This window comes from Apium graveolens, chromosome 7 (genome assembly GCF_009905375.1).
Source record: "Apium graveolens cultivar Ventura chromosome 7, ASM990537v1, whole genome shotgun sequence".
NCBI classification, from domain to species: domain Eukaryota; kingdom Viridiplantae; phylum Streptophyta; class Magnoliopsida; order Apiales; family Apiaceae; genus Apium; species Apium graveolens.
The window spans coordinates 182,096,565-182,110,279 of NC_133653.1; the positions used below are offsets into that span (position 1 = coordinate 182,096,565).

At 34.4% G+C, this 13,715-nt stretch overlaps 1 protein-coding gene across 1 annotated transcript; it reads right to left on the bottom strand.

Annotated features, from left to right (window-relative positions):
* Window positions 1–9,423: 9,423 nt before the first annotated feature.
* On the bottom strand, window positions 9,424–12,962 carry LOC141674238 (uncharacterized). Its single transcript, XM_074480956.1, has 10 exons — window positions 12,596–12,962; window positions 12,101–12,370; window positions 11,628–11,816; window positions 11,417–11,478; window positions 11,148–11,333; window positions 10,928–11,034; window positions 10,452–10,783; window positions 10,320–10,346; window positions 9,906–10,010; window positions 9,424–9,743 (listed from the first exon to the last, which is right to left on the bottom strand). The coding sequence occupies exons 1-10, from the start codon at window positions 12,960–12,962 to the stop codon at window positions 9,424–9,426; spliced, it is 1,965 nt and encodes a 654-aa protein (XP_074337057.1).
* Window positions 12,963–13,715: the final 753 nt, after the last annotated feature.

Genomic DNA, 13,715 nt, shown 5'->3' on the forward strand with positions numbered 1-13,715 from the left:
CCTATTGAATATTTATTTCCCTCTTATGAAAAGAGAGTCGTATTACTATGTGAGGAAGGTTGCGGTGCAAGCATAGAATTCTAGTAACGATGATGTCTAGAATGAGATCCCAGGTTCGATTTTCGATATCGAGGGAGTTTCAAAGGTGATTGGGTATAAGCTCGAGGAAGAGCATGGGTCCATAGAATGATGGACGAAATAGCAAAAATATTTAGGCATGTGAGATACGATGCTATAATACTTGGTGTTGATATAAATACATATATGTTTTGTTCTCCTATGACAAACCTCTATAGTTCAGAGGTAGGTTCCAAGCCAGATATTTTGTGGCAGTATATTTTTTTCATATATACAATTCTCTTCAATTCGTTCTTTTCTCTTCTTTTCATTTCATATAAACTGAGAAGAACAACCCTTCCAGAAGGGGAGGTATTGCCGAATGACTATCGATCTGTGTGATAGAAGCCTAGTAGGATACCATCTATTGTTTAATTGCTTGTCAAGTACTAAAGGCTGGCCACCTTCTGTACTAACGATGCAATAGAACAAGTGTTCATGATCATGGTGATCTCTCAACAAATTCCTTTACTACTATATGATTGATCAAATTTTGGAAAAATAGAAACAGCTGAAAAAGGAGTAATAAAGTTATGGTAGTATTCGGAATGGAAACACATTCGTGATACTAAGGTTGACGAGGTTATTAAAAGGTTATAGAACGCTAATGAGCAAAAGTATAACCAGTATAATATTAGGAACGGAAGGTAGTAGCGATTACGAACTGGAAAAGAATGGGTATTGAGAAGAAAAAGCTCTAATGCTAAAAGCTATAATGAGAGTCTGTGCAATAGACTTGAAAGAAATTGGAATGATCACTTAACACGGATTGAGTTTTCTTACGACAATAGATCATATGTCATTATCGAGTTGTCGCCTTATGAGATCCTTGAGGGAAGACAATGTCGATCTCCCTTATGTTAGGATGAAGTTGTAGAGCGCAAGATGCTCGGACCCGCAGTAGTCCAAAGGACAAAGGATATAATAGATCTAATCAGAGGACGGCTGGTAGTAACCCAAGATGGACATAAGAAGTATGTTGATTTGACATGAAAGGACAAAGAATAGGAAGTAGGGGACCTAGTGTTGTTAAAGGTATCCCCTTGGAAACCCTTGGAAAGGATTGATGAGATTCGGAAAGAAAGGAAAGCTAAGTCCATAATTTGTCGGACCCTTGGATATATTAAGAAGTATTGGGAAGTTAGCATATGAGCTAGCCTTACCCCAGAACATGTAGCAAGTCATAACGTGTTTCACGTATCAATGTTAAGGAAGTGTAATTCGGATGCCAGATAAATAGGGGCATATGAGCGCATAGACATGCAACCAGACGTAACCTATATGGAGCAACCAGGAAGGGTTATAGATTGAAAAAGGAACAAGTGCTTAGGAGAAGGGTTATCAAACTATTCAGAGTTTGATGGAAGAACCACAATGTGGGAAAATTTACTTGAGAGTTAGAAAGTGTAATGCTAAGAAAGTATCCCTATTCATTTTCTATTTGATTCCGGGACGGAATCCTTTTAAGGAGGGGAGACTGTAATAACCCCAATTTTTGGAAATTTTTGAAACCCTTATGAATAGTGTTTTGCTGAATGAGAAAACTTTTCATGCCACACTATGTAGGGGTTCTGTTATGGATATTCTGAGATTTTATTAGTACTCTATATGGTATATAAGTGTATGTAAAGATCGTTAGAATCCAATTCCGAACACTTTGATTTTTCCCGAAAATCTACTAGATACGGAAAGAATTGAGTATAAGGTAACAGGATAAAAAGGATTTAAATTAAAGGATTTAAATTAAAGGATTATAATAGAGGATCATAAAAAGGAATATAATGTATTGAGATAGGTTAAGGGAACCTAAGTAATAAGATCCCGGGTATAATCCCTCAAACGATAAACGAAAACGAAAGTTAAGCGAACCGTATAACAGATCAGCGGTCATTAAGCAAACAATTAGAAGCTAATCAAAGAGATTAGTGGGGATGATGTCATCCAACCAATAAAAAGAGGACAAAGGAGGGATGATGACATCACAAAGTGATGCAAGCATGACATAAGAAGGAAGGAAATGTGGTGGATTGTTAACCACACAAAACCAAGGTTAAATTAGTAATTAACCTAAAATAAAACAAATCTAATTCAATCAACCAAGCCAAACATTTCATTTCATCAAAACAAAAAAAAACACAAAACCTCTTATTTCTTCATTGCTCTCGGCTTTTGCCATTTTCAAGAGAAAGAAATTTCAAAACTCAAGATCAAGGCTTCCTAAATTGGTAAGATAATTCCCTAGTCATCCTTATGCATAGTTATGGCTATCTTATGAGTTTAAGCCTTCAATTCTTTCTCAATCTTCTTCAAGAAATCAATGAAGAAGACAATGAATAGTGATTTCAAAGTTTTTAACTTGATTTTTTCTTGTTTTCCTTTAAGATCCAAGCATCCCTAAGACTTTTCAAGGCTTCTTAAGGCTTCCTAGCTACTCCCACCACTTCAAGGAAGGTATATCATCTCCAAACCCTAGATTCCTTTGTATAATAAGATGATTTTGATTGTTATGGTGATATAGTAGCTTAATGCTTGTGGTTTAGAGTTTGGGTTGGAGTGGTAGTGAAATGGAATGGTGAATCTTGTTATTTTGGTTAAAAGAACTTAAGTATAGTTAAATTCAAGCTTAAGCATAAGTATAAATGTTAATATTGAATTTATTGGGGATGTTATGATGTGATAAGGATGGACTTTGGTTGTATGAATGGATTGGGGTTGTTTGGTGATGAATTGGAGTGATATAAAATTGGGTAATCACGTAAACATAGCCGTCGTAATGTCCGATTTACTTTAGACTGCTTTTGTTCATAACATTAGGACCCGAGAACCCATTGCTAGATTTTGACCATTGCCATGTTTAGATAGTTCATGTTACGAGCTTCGTTTTGATATGTAGTTCGTTTGATTCCGATGTACGGTTTAGGAGAAACGACCGTTTTAAGTAACGGCGTTTCGCGAACAAAACATTTCCCCTTGCCTTAATTTGAAGCATAGGTTAAAGACCTTAAAGGGTTAATTAATGTATGAAACAATTATGTTAAGTGTGTTAGGCAGTTGGTAAGACACTCGTGAAGGAATCGCCTTAAAACTCGTAATGGTTAAATTATTAAAAATGGTGGAGCCGAGGGTACTCGAGTGACTTAAGAGAATCAGTAAGCGCAAAATGAGCGTTAGAGTCTAAGTTGGTTAAAGTATAGATTTACAAGTGACTTTGGTTTAATTCCAACTTACTTGTTGTTTATAGGTTACCAGACTCGTCCCGAGCCATTTGTAACCCCCAGTCGCTCAGGCAAGTTTTCTACCCGTTATAACTGTTGTTGTGATGTATATGTGTATATGCATGATCTTGCGATAAATGCATATTCGTTATTAGCAGATTCTTGCGATATATTGTAGCATGTGATATGGTACATATGCATGCCTGTTTTGTATTCTTGCCATATATATCTGTTGGTTTAGTTGATAATACCTATGCTAGAGAATAGCGGTAATTTGCATATACCCTTAGTATAGGGACCCAAAGGTGAAAACATTTTCTAAAATCGGGAGTCGAGGATCCCGAGTAGATTTTATATATATATATATATATATATATATTTATATATATATATATGGTTATAGTTTTCAAAACTATTAATCGAATAAGGTTTATTCGATAACTTTATTTTATTAATGAATATTATCTTGAATATTCATTCGAGGACTTATGACTCCTTTATATTATTTATTGAATATTACTTGGATATTCATTTGAGGATGTATGACTCCTTTATTTTATTTAATGAATATTATTTATAATATTCATTCGAGGTATTATGACTCCGCTTATTATTTATTAATATTCTTTATTTTATTAAAGAATAATGCTCGATAATCAAACTTACTTTTGATATTCAAATAAAGATATTACTTTCATATAAGTATATCTTTGATTATTTACTATTCATTTCAAGTATAAGTTTTCCAACTTCTACCTCAATTATTCTTTATGGGAATATTATTAAATAATAATATTCAGATATTTCTTTATATTGAGACTGATTTACTTTATTAAATCAGCATTATTCCAAACACTCTTTAAAGTATTTTCAAGTCTTTAAAATAATTTTCAAAAGTTAGAGCGGATCCCAAAACTCATTTTTATATTTAAGATCTTCCTTTTAAAAAGGGGATTTAAATACTCGCTCAAAACCGGAGGGATCCGGCTCTGTGGTGTATTTTATATTCGCAACAAGGTTGTTGACTTGATAAAAGAGTTTTTGATTACTTACCCAACACTCGGGAAGTAAAATTCTTGGAACAAGTTAATCCATTAACAGGCATCGTCTGGGAAATATCGGTGAGTTTTCCTTTTCAACTAGTTACGACTTCTTGGTGGAGCCGTATCAACAAGTTTCTACTTGGGGAAAGTGGGGACGAGCTTTACGTTTCAGAGTCATGGATTTCATCTGAACTAGGAGTGGCGTAAGTGGTCGAGTAGCGTCGGCCCAGCCTTATTATATTGGCCCAAATGGCCTGGAAGTTCCGCTAAGGCGGTCCATTCCTTAGGAGTTCAGTGTTCGGTTGACAAGTAAATCCGATAGGTTCTCCTCTACATGTAGAAAATGGTGGGGTTGCGCTACTACGACTGATCATCGTAAGTGGTCTTCCTGGCGCGGCAAACTCCCGTAATGAGTTCATCATCCAATTGGATATTTCTGCAACACTACCCAGAGCACTTCGATAGAAAGGCAACGGTTGGGCGATTGTTGAGTGTTGGCAGGGTCAAGTTTTAAAAATGATGTTTGCATCAAATGAAGTATCTCGTAACTTCATTTTATTTTGATGATATTTTAAAAGATTTAATCTATTCAAATCTGGTCTTGTAGTCTCATCTATGTGATGAACTTTTGAAACTAATTATAACTTGAACGGTGGTAGTTTAAGTAGTATTTGGAAAAGATATAAGTATATTGGAGTATCTTGTAACTTCACCGTTTTAAACTTATATCTAGTTAATGGTTGTCTTATGAATGACAAAGACTTTCAGAAAAACGTTGAGACAAGGTTAGATATATGAGATCACCTTGCAACGATATTTTTATACAGTTATAAACTGGAACTCTGTGTGTATTATGCATGGAAGAGGACTTCCAATATTTTGAAAAGTATATATGTATATATATACTGAATATTTTGCGACTTCATCGCATTAAGATATCAACTTGGTTCATTTCTTTTGACCAAGACTTTCATGAGTACTATGAGAAGGCTCATATATTGTTAATCATTATATATATTATTTTGGTGGGCTTGTTGCTCACCCTTGCTTTCTTCTTTCATCACACAACATCAGATAGACAAGATGAACAGGACCAAGCTCCCGATTCGCAAGCGGTTAGAAAACGTTCTGCAGTCTTCTGGAAGCGTTGATGCCGTTGTAGCTGAGGTAAGAGCTACCAATAGGCTAGGCTTTCAACTTTTGATGTACCAGACTTATGTATAATATGAATTGTAATAATGGCAAAGAAAATATAAATTTATTCAGAAAACTTTTTAAGGTGTATTGGCATATAATTGTGGAATAAAACGACTTGTGTTATTTTTGAGTATTCATCTCTGAGACTATAACTCGTGGTGTGTGTGTGTATATTGTGGGGTCACAGTACAGAGTAGTTGATTAATTATTAAGATTGGGTGTTATTAAGGGAAATGGAACTCGTGACAACCCGGATCCCCGACCCCGGATTTGGGGGTGTTACACATGGGGTCTTTGAACTCTCAGCCTGATCAAATGACTATAATGCAAACGTTTAGTCAATAATGTTTAATTATATTCCAAAATATGCAATAACAGTAATTTATGAAAAAAATGTCATACCTCTGAAAAATCAAGGGTAGGGAAATCAACATGATTGGATGATATAGAAGTTGACATTGCATACATGTTTGAATCATACATTTCTTTGGCTTTGATGATAAAATATTCAGAAACATCTTTGGCTGCATGAACTTCAACAACAACAATAATTTCTTTCCCGTCCATGTCATACAGAAATGCAGGAAATACTTTAGCAGCTACCTCTTCCTGTTTTGGTAATTAAGTCATAAACATAATTGGTCTGTATTGTAAATAATTTATAATATGGAAACAAATTTTAAAAACGTAATTGATTGAACCTTTGTTTGCTTCAAATAAAGATGTAAAGCGGGGCATCCTATGAGCCGTTTCACAACACGATCCATGAGAAGAATGCTCCATGAGAACAATTGATCCACAACAATAGCCTTTACACTGAATCTGTGAGTGAAAAAAATTATTAAATAATTCAACATTTCATAATCCAAAGAAATTGTACAAACCAAATGTTTCATATATTATTTCCTATGTGTCAATACCTTTTTTCAGCAACTAGAAAAGTGCGATTACATTTACCGCATTTAAATCTATTCCCAACTTCAACAACTTCTAAATGACATTTGCTACATGAATATGAAAACCAAGGATGTCCTACCTCCAACTTAGCAATTGTCAAACCACAATACAATTTCTTCTGTAATTGATAATTTTGAGGATAATGTTATAAATGAAAATTATATTGCATATAATTTTAAGATAATGCTCTAAAACTTCTATCAAAAATTAATTTACCTCAACACTGCCAGCAACATTGTCAATTCATGTTTTCAGATTTATAAACTCATAAGGAGAGGCCAATGTTAATGCATAGCTATTATCCGCATCATCCCTCGACGGCTTGTAGCCTTCAAGTTCAAGCCTACACATTATATGACGTACATATCATATGCAATCTTGACAAAATATGGAAAAGGAGTAAAAGTTTATAAAATTGTACCTGTTTCTCATCTCAAGTACATACTCATTATCAAGATTGAAGTACACTTTCGAGGATGCCAAGCTGCTGATTTGAAGCGTATCTAAAGTTTTAAAGCAATATATATCTTACATAAAATGTAATTTAATATAACCGTGTGTAACCTTACTGACAAATTAGTATATAACATAAAATACTAAAGATCAAACCGTTGTATGTTCCTACCTTTGCGCTTGTCAGGATTACAATAACATTTTCCTCATGGTTATATTCCTCATATTGATCACTGACAACTTTTGCCATATCTCCTCATATACCAACCATGTGCTTATTGCTACAACGTAATCAAGTAAACATTTAATTATTTATTGAGCAAAGTCCCAAAATTGATAACGAAGTAAAATTAATAAAAAAAATTGTATGATGAATTAAAAGAATAACCTTGCATCACAAATCTTGAATCGAACAATATCCCTATCTCCAAACTTAGTGGGGATTTTGCTTACTTTAATAAAGTCTTCAACAACTCCAAATATATCTACAATATACAAACACATGGATTGCAGTCAAAAATTTTATAACAATTGTTAATACGAATAATAATAAGCCAAATAGGAAAGACGAAATAACCTATAGCAAATTCTGGATTCTCTTTGAGACCATATTTTATGGCTTTATCCATCAAATCACCCAAACCCATAAATTCAAATTTGTATTTTGGAATCATAACATAATTTGTGCATGGTTGGAAAGTGGTAGCATTTGTAAATCTTATAGATGTGTCTGTAGAAATAGGCTTTAAATTCCCAGAAGCATCCCTAACTATAAACGTGTCAATAATATAAACAGCTCCTTCAACAATATGCTTCCCAATCAGTTTCAAATTATCAGCAAAAGCAAATGCATAAATATGAGTATTCTGCACATAGTATAAAGTGGCAAAGTATAATTTTAAATATCCATTCTAAAAATGTAAACATAATCAATATAAAATGAAATCAACAGATTAGGTAGTTACATAATCATCAAGAAGAATAAGATTTCAGCCTTTCGTTATTCCTGATTCAGAAGACATAGTAGGCCACATTCTTGTAACTCTTGCCTTGATCTTCCAATCTGACCTAGATTTGTCAAGACTTAAAATGTGTTCAAACATGAGGGCTTCCATCTCTGCAAGATTCTGTGAAAATAATTTGTAATTTAAATTAAACAGGATGATCTATTATTAGAATTTAAAAGTCACAACTCCTGAGAGAGCTTACATGTTATATTCTTAATGGAGGTACTGAACTTAGAATATCACACCGACGTGGTGGTCTTTTTGTAGTCCATTACCCTACATTAACGGGAATGATAATTGATGACATGTTGTTGAATAAAGTGCATGATAAACATATATTGCGGACTTGATCTTTCCCTTTTAATACATGACATAAGGCCTGTAAAGGGATAATCCAATCAGCCTTTAACTGAACCATAAACATATCATTTGATTCAATGGATTATTATTTGATACGATGAGGATCAATGTGATTGGCTCATCAAGTTAGTTAGATGGATTAGTGGGAACTAATTATACAACTTTGTTATATACATGCCATTCTTTTTTATTATTTTTAAATACTATAAATTGTTTTTCCAAACGAAACTCAATGATATTAAATTATAATAATAAAAACACATTCAACTATTAAACAAATCACATACCATGAAATAAGGACTTCAAGTACAAAATATTCATGGTCAAACAACTACAATAAGTTAGTTAAATCAAATATGATCACAATTTAGGAAGGTTGTAGAAAACTTCTTCAAACACAACATTTGATGTTATATTTAAGCTTTCCTATTATCGTCATCAATACGAATATGTAGTCCTTCTGGAGATATAACACGGGACATTGCAACGTATAACTGACCATGAGAGAATACGAGTCGAGGAAGATACAATCCAACTGTGTCCAATGATTGACCTTGGCTCTTGTTCACAGTCATGGCAAAACATATTTGAAGAGGAAATTGTGTTCTTTTAAATTCAAATGGCTAATTCGTGTCTTTTGAGACCATATCAAATCTTGGAATTAGATGTTTCGTACCAACTTGAGATCCACAGAGAATTTGACATTCTATACTTTTTTTTTGCAGCTAGTAACTATCATCCTTGTACCATTGCATAGACCCATAATCTGATTTAAATTCTTCATCAACATAACAACAGCTCCTACCTTTACTTTCAGCACATGTTTAGGCATACATGGCATATTTAAGGAGTTCAGATACTCAACTGGAAATGATGAATCAAAGTCATTATCGTCAACACCCATGTCTTCAATTGAATCTTGGCTGAGATAAATATGCACATTACCCGGAACTCTCTCAAGAATCTACGCATTGATGTCATCAACTACAATGTTTGTTGGAGTCAAAATAGATCTCGATCTCAGATACTCCTATGAATGCTAGTTATTCTGAAAATCTGGATATATATTGTCAATTAGGGTTTTATGGGACTTTTCAAGGGACTCTTGACAACATATTCATCAGGAACTACAAACTCAGTTTCAATATCTGCACGATGAGTATCAATGCATTCAACTCTTCCGTCTCTAATCTCAAGTTGGCATTTACTAAAGTCAGCTATTACTTTATTTCTAGCTTCAGAATTACCTGAATGTAATCTCATGTTCTGACTGAGAAGAAAGACCTTACAAGATTTCCAAAGCCGGGATTTGTTAAATGATGCATTCACTATTTCAGCCCTTCCAACCTTAGGCAGAACAGGTAATATCTGTCGAAAATCGCCACCAAAAACAACTGTAATACCACCAAATGGTCTTTTTCCTCATTCTACATCAACGGCAGCCATTATGTCTCGCAAGCTTCTGTTCACGGCTTCAAATGCATAGCGATGCTACATTGGAGCTTCATCCCATATTATAAGACTTGTATGTTGCATCAACTATGCAATGTATGTACCATGTTTTATTCCAGCAATAGAACTCTGATCTAATTTAAGCGGTATTTTAAACCTAGAATGAGCTGTTCGACCACCAGGAAGAAGTGTAGCAGCAATTCCCGAGCCTGCAATAGGATGAACAATCTTTCCTTCTGATCGAAAATGTGATGAAAAGAGTTTGCCAAAGGAACGTTTTACCGCATCCACCGCTCCCGTAAATAAAAAACATTCCACCTTTATTTTTGTTTACATTATCGACAACTGTATTATATACATCCGGCTGTCTTGAGTTCAGATTTTTATGAGCTTTTTATGAGTAAGTCTCAATTCTTCTTTATTGTGGCTAGTTTCCTCAACAATGAGACGATTGACAAAAGTGTGGAAAAATCGTTCGTCAGGAAATGGCATCATATGAAAATCTCTTAAGGACTTACCAACATCATTTAACAACTTTTCAATCTCTGCACAAAAAAATATTGGTAAATGTTCCGACATCTAATTAAAAAACAATAAAAATAATACTACAAAGTAACAAACGTATCATGTATTTAATACTGATCACACACCTGCTAAATCATAGTTCTGGATTTCATACTCGGACAATGTTAAATGAATATTATCATAAATCTTGCGCCTAATATAAAGAACATCGTCTGACAATGCTGGCCAGTGTTTTTCCCATAACGCAAGCGGATCAGACATAGAACAATTTGCCAGTATGTTAACAAACATAGCCTGAATTTGGGTTGGCATAGCTGAGAATGCATTTTCTTCCAAAGCATCATGCCACTGCTTGTCATTATTCAACAGACCAAGAGCACCACATGCTTCCTTAAATCTATCATATGTAGTTCCATCAATAGTACGCAACTGAGTGAAAGATAAAGCGCCTTTACATCTAAGTAACAGCATTCGAAGATACAATAATTCACCAGTTATTGCATGAACCTCTGCTAACCTCCCAACCACATCACCTATTTATCTAAGCTTCCATTTAGCAGTTTTCTTTATCCATGTAAAATGGGTGGGAAAGTCAGAATACGTAAAATTTTGAGCTTGTGGAAATTCACTGTTAGCTACAAACCAAGCCTCTACTTTACTTTTTTTGGAAGTCGCGTTATTGCACACATCCTCCAAATCTGCAGAACTCTGAAAATTCAAGTACTTCTGACCGGGCAAATGTATTGGTAAGCGTTCAACACTTGGCGAACGATGGTTAATGTCAAACCAAAAATCCTTCAGAATGCCTTAGATGTACAAACATATCCACCATCAAGAAAATTCTTTACCTCATCCAAATTCTTCACAGATCTCGCAGTTTGTTCATTCCCTGATTTATTACTTTTTTTCTTCAGCAACATTGTAGCAGTGTCATGACCCTTCAAACAGTACTTGAAGAGATATTTCAACGATCTTGAGCTGTTGCAAATTTCCAGATTTATATGACACTGAAACCGTAACAAAAGATCTCGATTGTATGGAAATACATATTGATTGTCAAGGTTGATCCATTTTTTGTTGATAACTCTACCAGTGTTATGCCTCCGATAAACAGGAAAACCACAATCGTCAAAATAGGTATTACTATTAAACCTGCAAAACAAAAAAATTAATGTGTCGACATTAATAATAAAATAGACTTATTACGGAACATATGTATCATTCTATTTATTCACACCTCTCTAGGAAATGACACATGCATTTTCCTTTCACCATACATGGAGATGTGTATAAGTCTTTACCACAAGGTCCATGCATCATGTAGTTTTTAACAGCTTCATATGCTATTGGATCAGAATTCTTATATGGTATTTCAGCAGAAACCAACTGGTCAACCTTTTCAATAGAATTAGGCCTATTTTCAGGGCTCAGCCAGATTAGCATATGCACGTGTGGCAAACCATGCTTCTGGAATTTAATTACATGCATAACTGTGCAAAACATAAGTAAAGAAAATATTAAATCTATGCATGTGTGTAGATATGATTCAAAAAATTAAATGTAAAATTGTTGGTGTCCAATAAAATAAATTTACCTCCTATATACTTTCCAAAGTAGTTCTTTTTTTTAATAAAATCTTATAGCTGATCAAGTTTCAGTTTAAACACGCGAGAAACAATATCCGGTGCATCAACATTGGGCAACAATTAAAGCATTTCTTGTATCTCTGGCCACTTTGAGTTGCAAGTCATGGTGAGAAATAAAGATGGATGACCAATTGCACGACATATCGCCAAGGAATCCTTGAAGTATTGAGACATGTATCGTTGAGATCCAGTGAATGAAGCAGGCAGTATAACAGCTTTTCCAACATGCATTGGATCATGGCCTCCTTTACTGAGAGCATCACGCACAGAATTATAAAAATCAGCACGGATGGTAGTTTGATGTGTTAAAACCCAGTCTAATCTATATTGTTCAATGGCAGCAAACTGATCCACAATGTAGTGTTGCCACAAACGTACAACAAGGTGTGGCGTTAAACCTGAAATTAATGACACGATGGTGAGAATATGCACTATTTCATTACACATTTTATATTCTAATCACATTGCTTACTTCTAATAAATACCTTCAGAAGTGTGTATCATAATCTTGTAACAATAATACTCTCTTAGTGAAACATGTCGCCTCTGTGTTGAGTCTGGATCAAGGTCTTCATCATCTTAATACTCTATTTCAGAGTATTTATTGCTTATCAGAGGTATACGTTTATGATAACCCTCGGTTCCCCAAGGAAACAGTAGTGGATATTGCAACTGCATGAAATGTAGATCTGTTTCATATATCCTCTTCAATCCTTCTTGTTTGGAATTTACAACCGTGTCTCTAAAACCACCGGTATTCGTATCATCACTAACAATGAAAGCAACAACTTCATTAGATGGAGTAATATGGTTTGGTCTACCGCTAGAAGATTGAGATGATATGAGGACTAACTTAAACTCATCCAGATCTTCATTTTCAAACCGATTTCGAGCCATGCGAAAAGCTTTGACTAACTCATTGTTCTTGTCTAACATACCTAAAAGTTCCTCGAAAATATCTAGATCAACATTGTCAGAAGTACCTCTCATTGCATTGATTCTATTCTCAACCTCATTCTGCGTGTCGTATATGTAGAGCTGGCAAAATTTGAGGGAAGATCCATCTAGTGGTACTACTATGACGACTGAGAATTTTGCGACGTAATAAAGTATGTGTTATGTGATGTGATTATAATTATGTGACTAAGTGCTGATTAATTATCTTTTCCGTATATTAGAATATAGGAGCGTAAATCAAAACGTTCCAATTTAAGAGTCAGCTTAGAGGTTAAGTTGTGGTGTCGGGCTGTCAGGTAGAACGGAACCCGTCCTAATAAGGAGTTAAAGAATATAAAATGTGAATTATGAAATGAATGTTTAAATAAAGTATTTCATCCTAAGTGACGTGTCGATTGATAATGATAATGAGAAGCGTAATCGAAACGCTGAGCATCGGGCCGTCAGGTTGAACGTGACCCGGTACGCGTAGAAAAGAATAAAGATTAAAGAAGGATAAATTCTATGATCAGACCTGAGTCGTTATGTGATTGTATATGTGTGATTGCTTGACTGTGTGCATGACTATGTGTTCTGTGACATTTTTAGGGATTATGTGATTTAAATAAAGGTTTAATTAACCTTCGCGCATTTTTATAAAATCATCCGAGTAAGATAAAAATATGGGATTTGTTCTAATATTTTCTTAGTAGTCCCAGAGACTTTTGAAAAATGATGAGTGGATTTATTTGATGGTCTTTGCATTTTTAAATTGATTTTATGTGGAAAATGTTATTATTAAAGCGA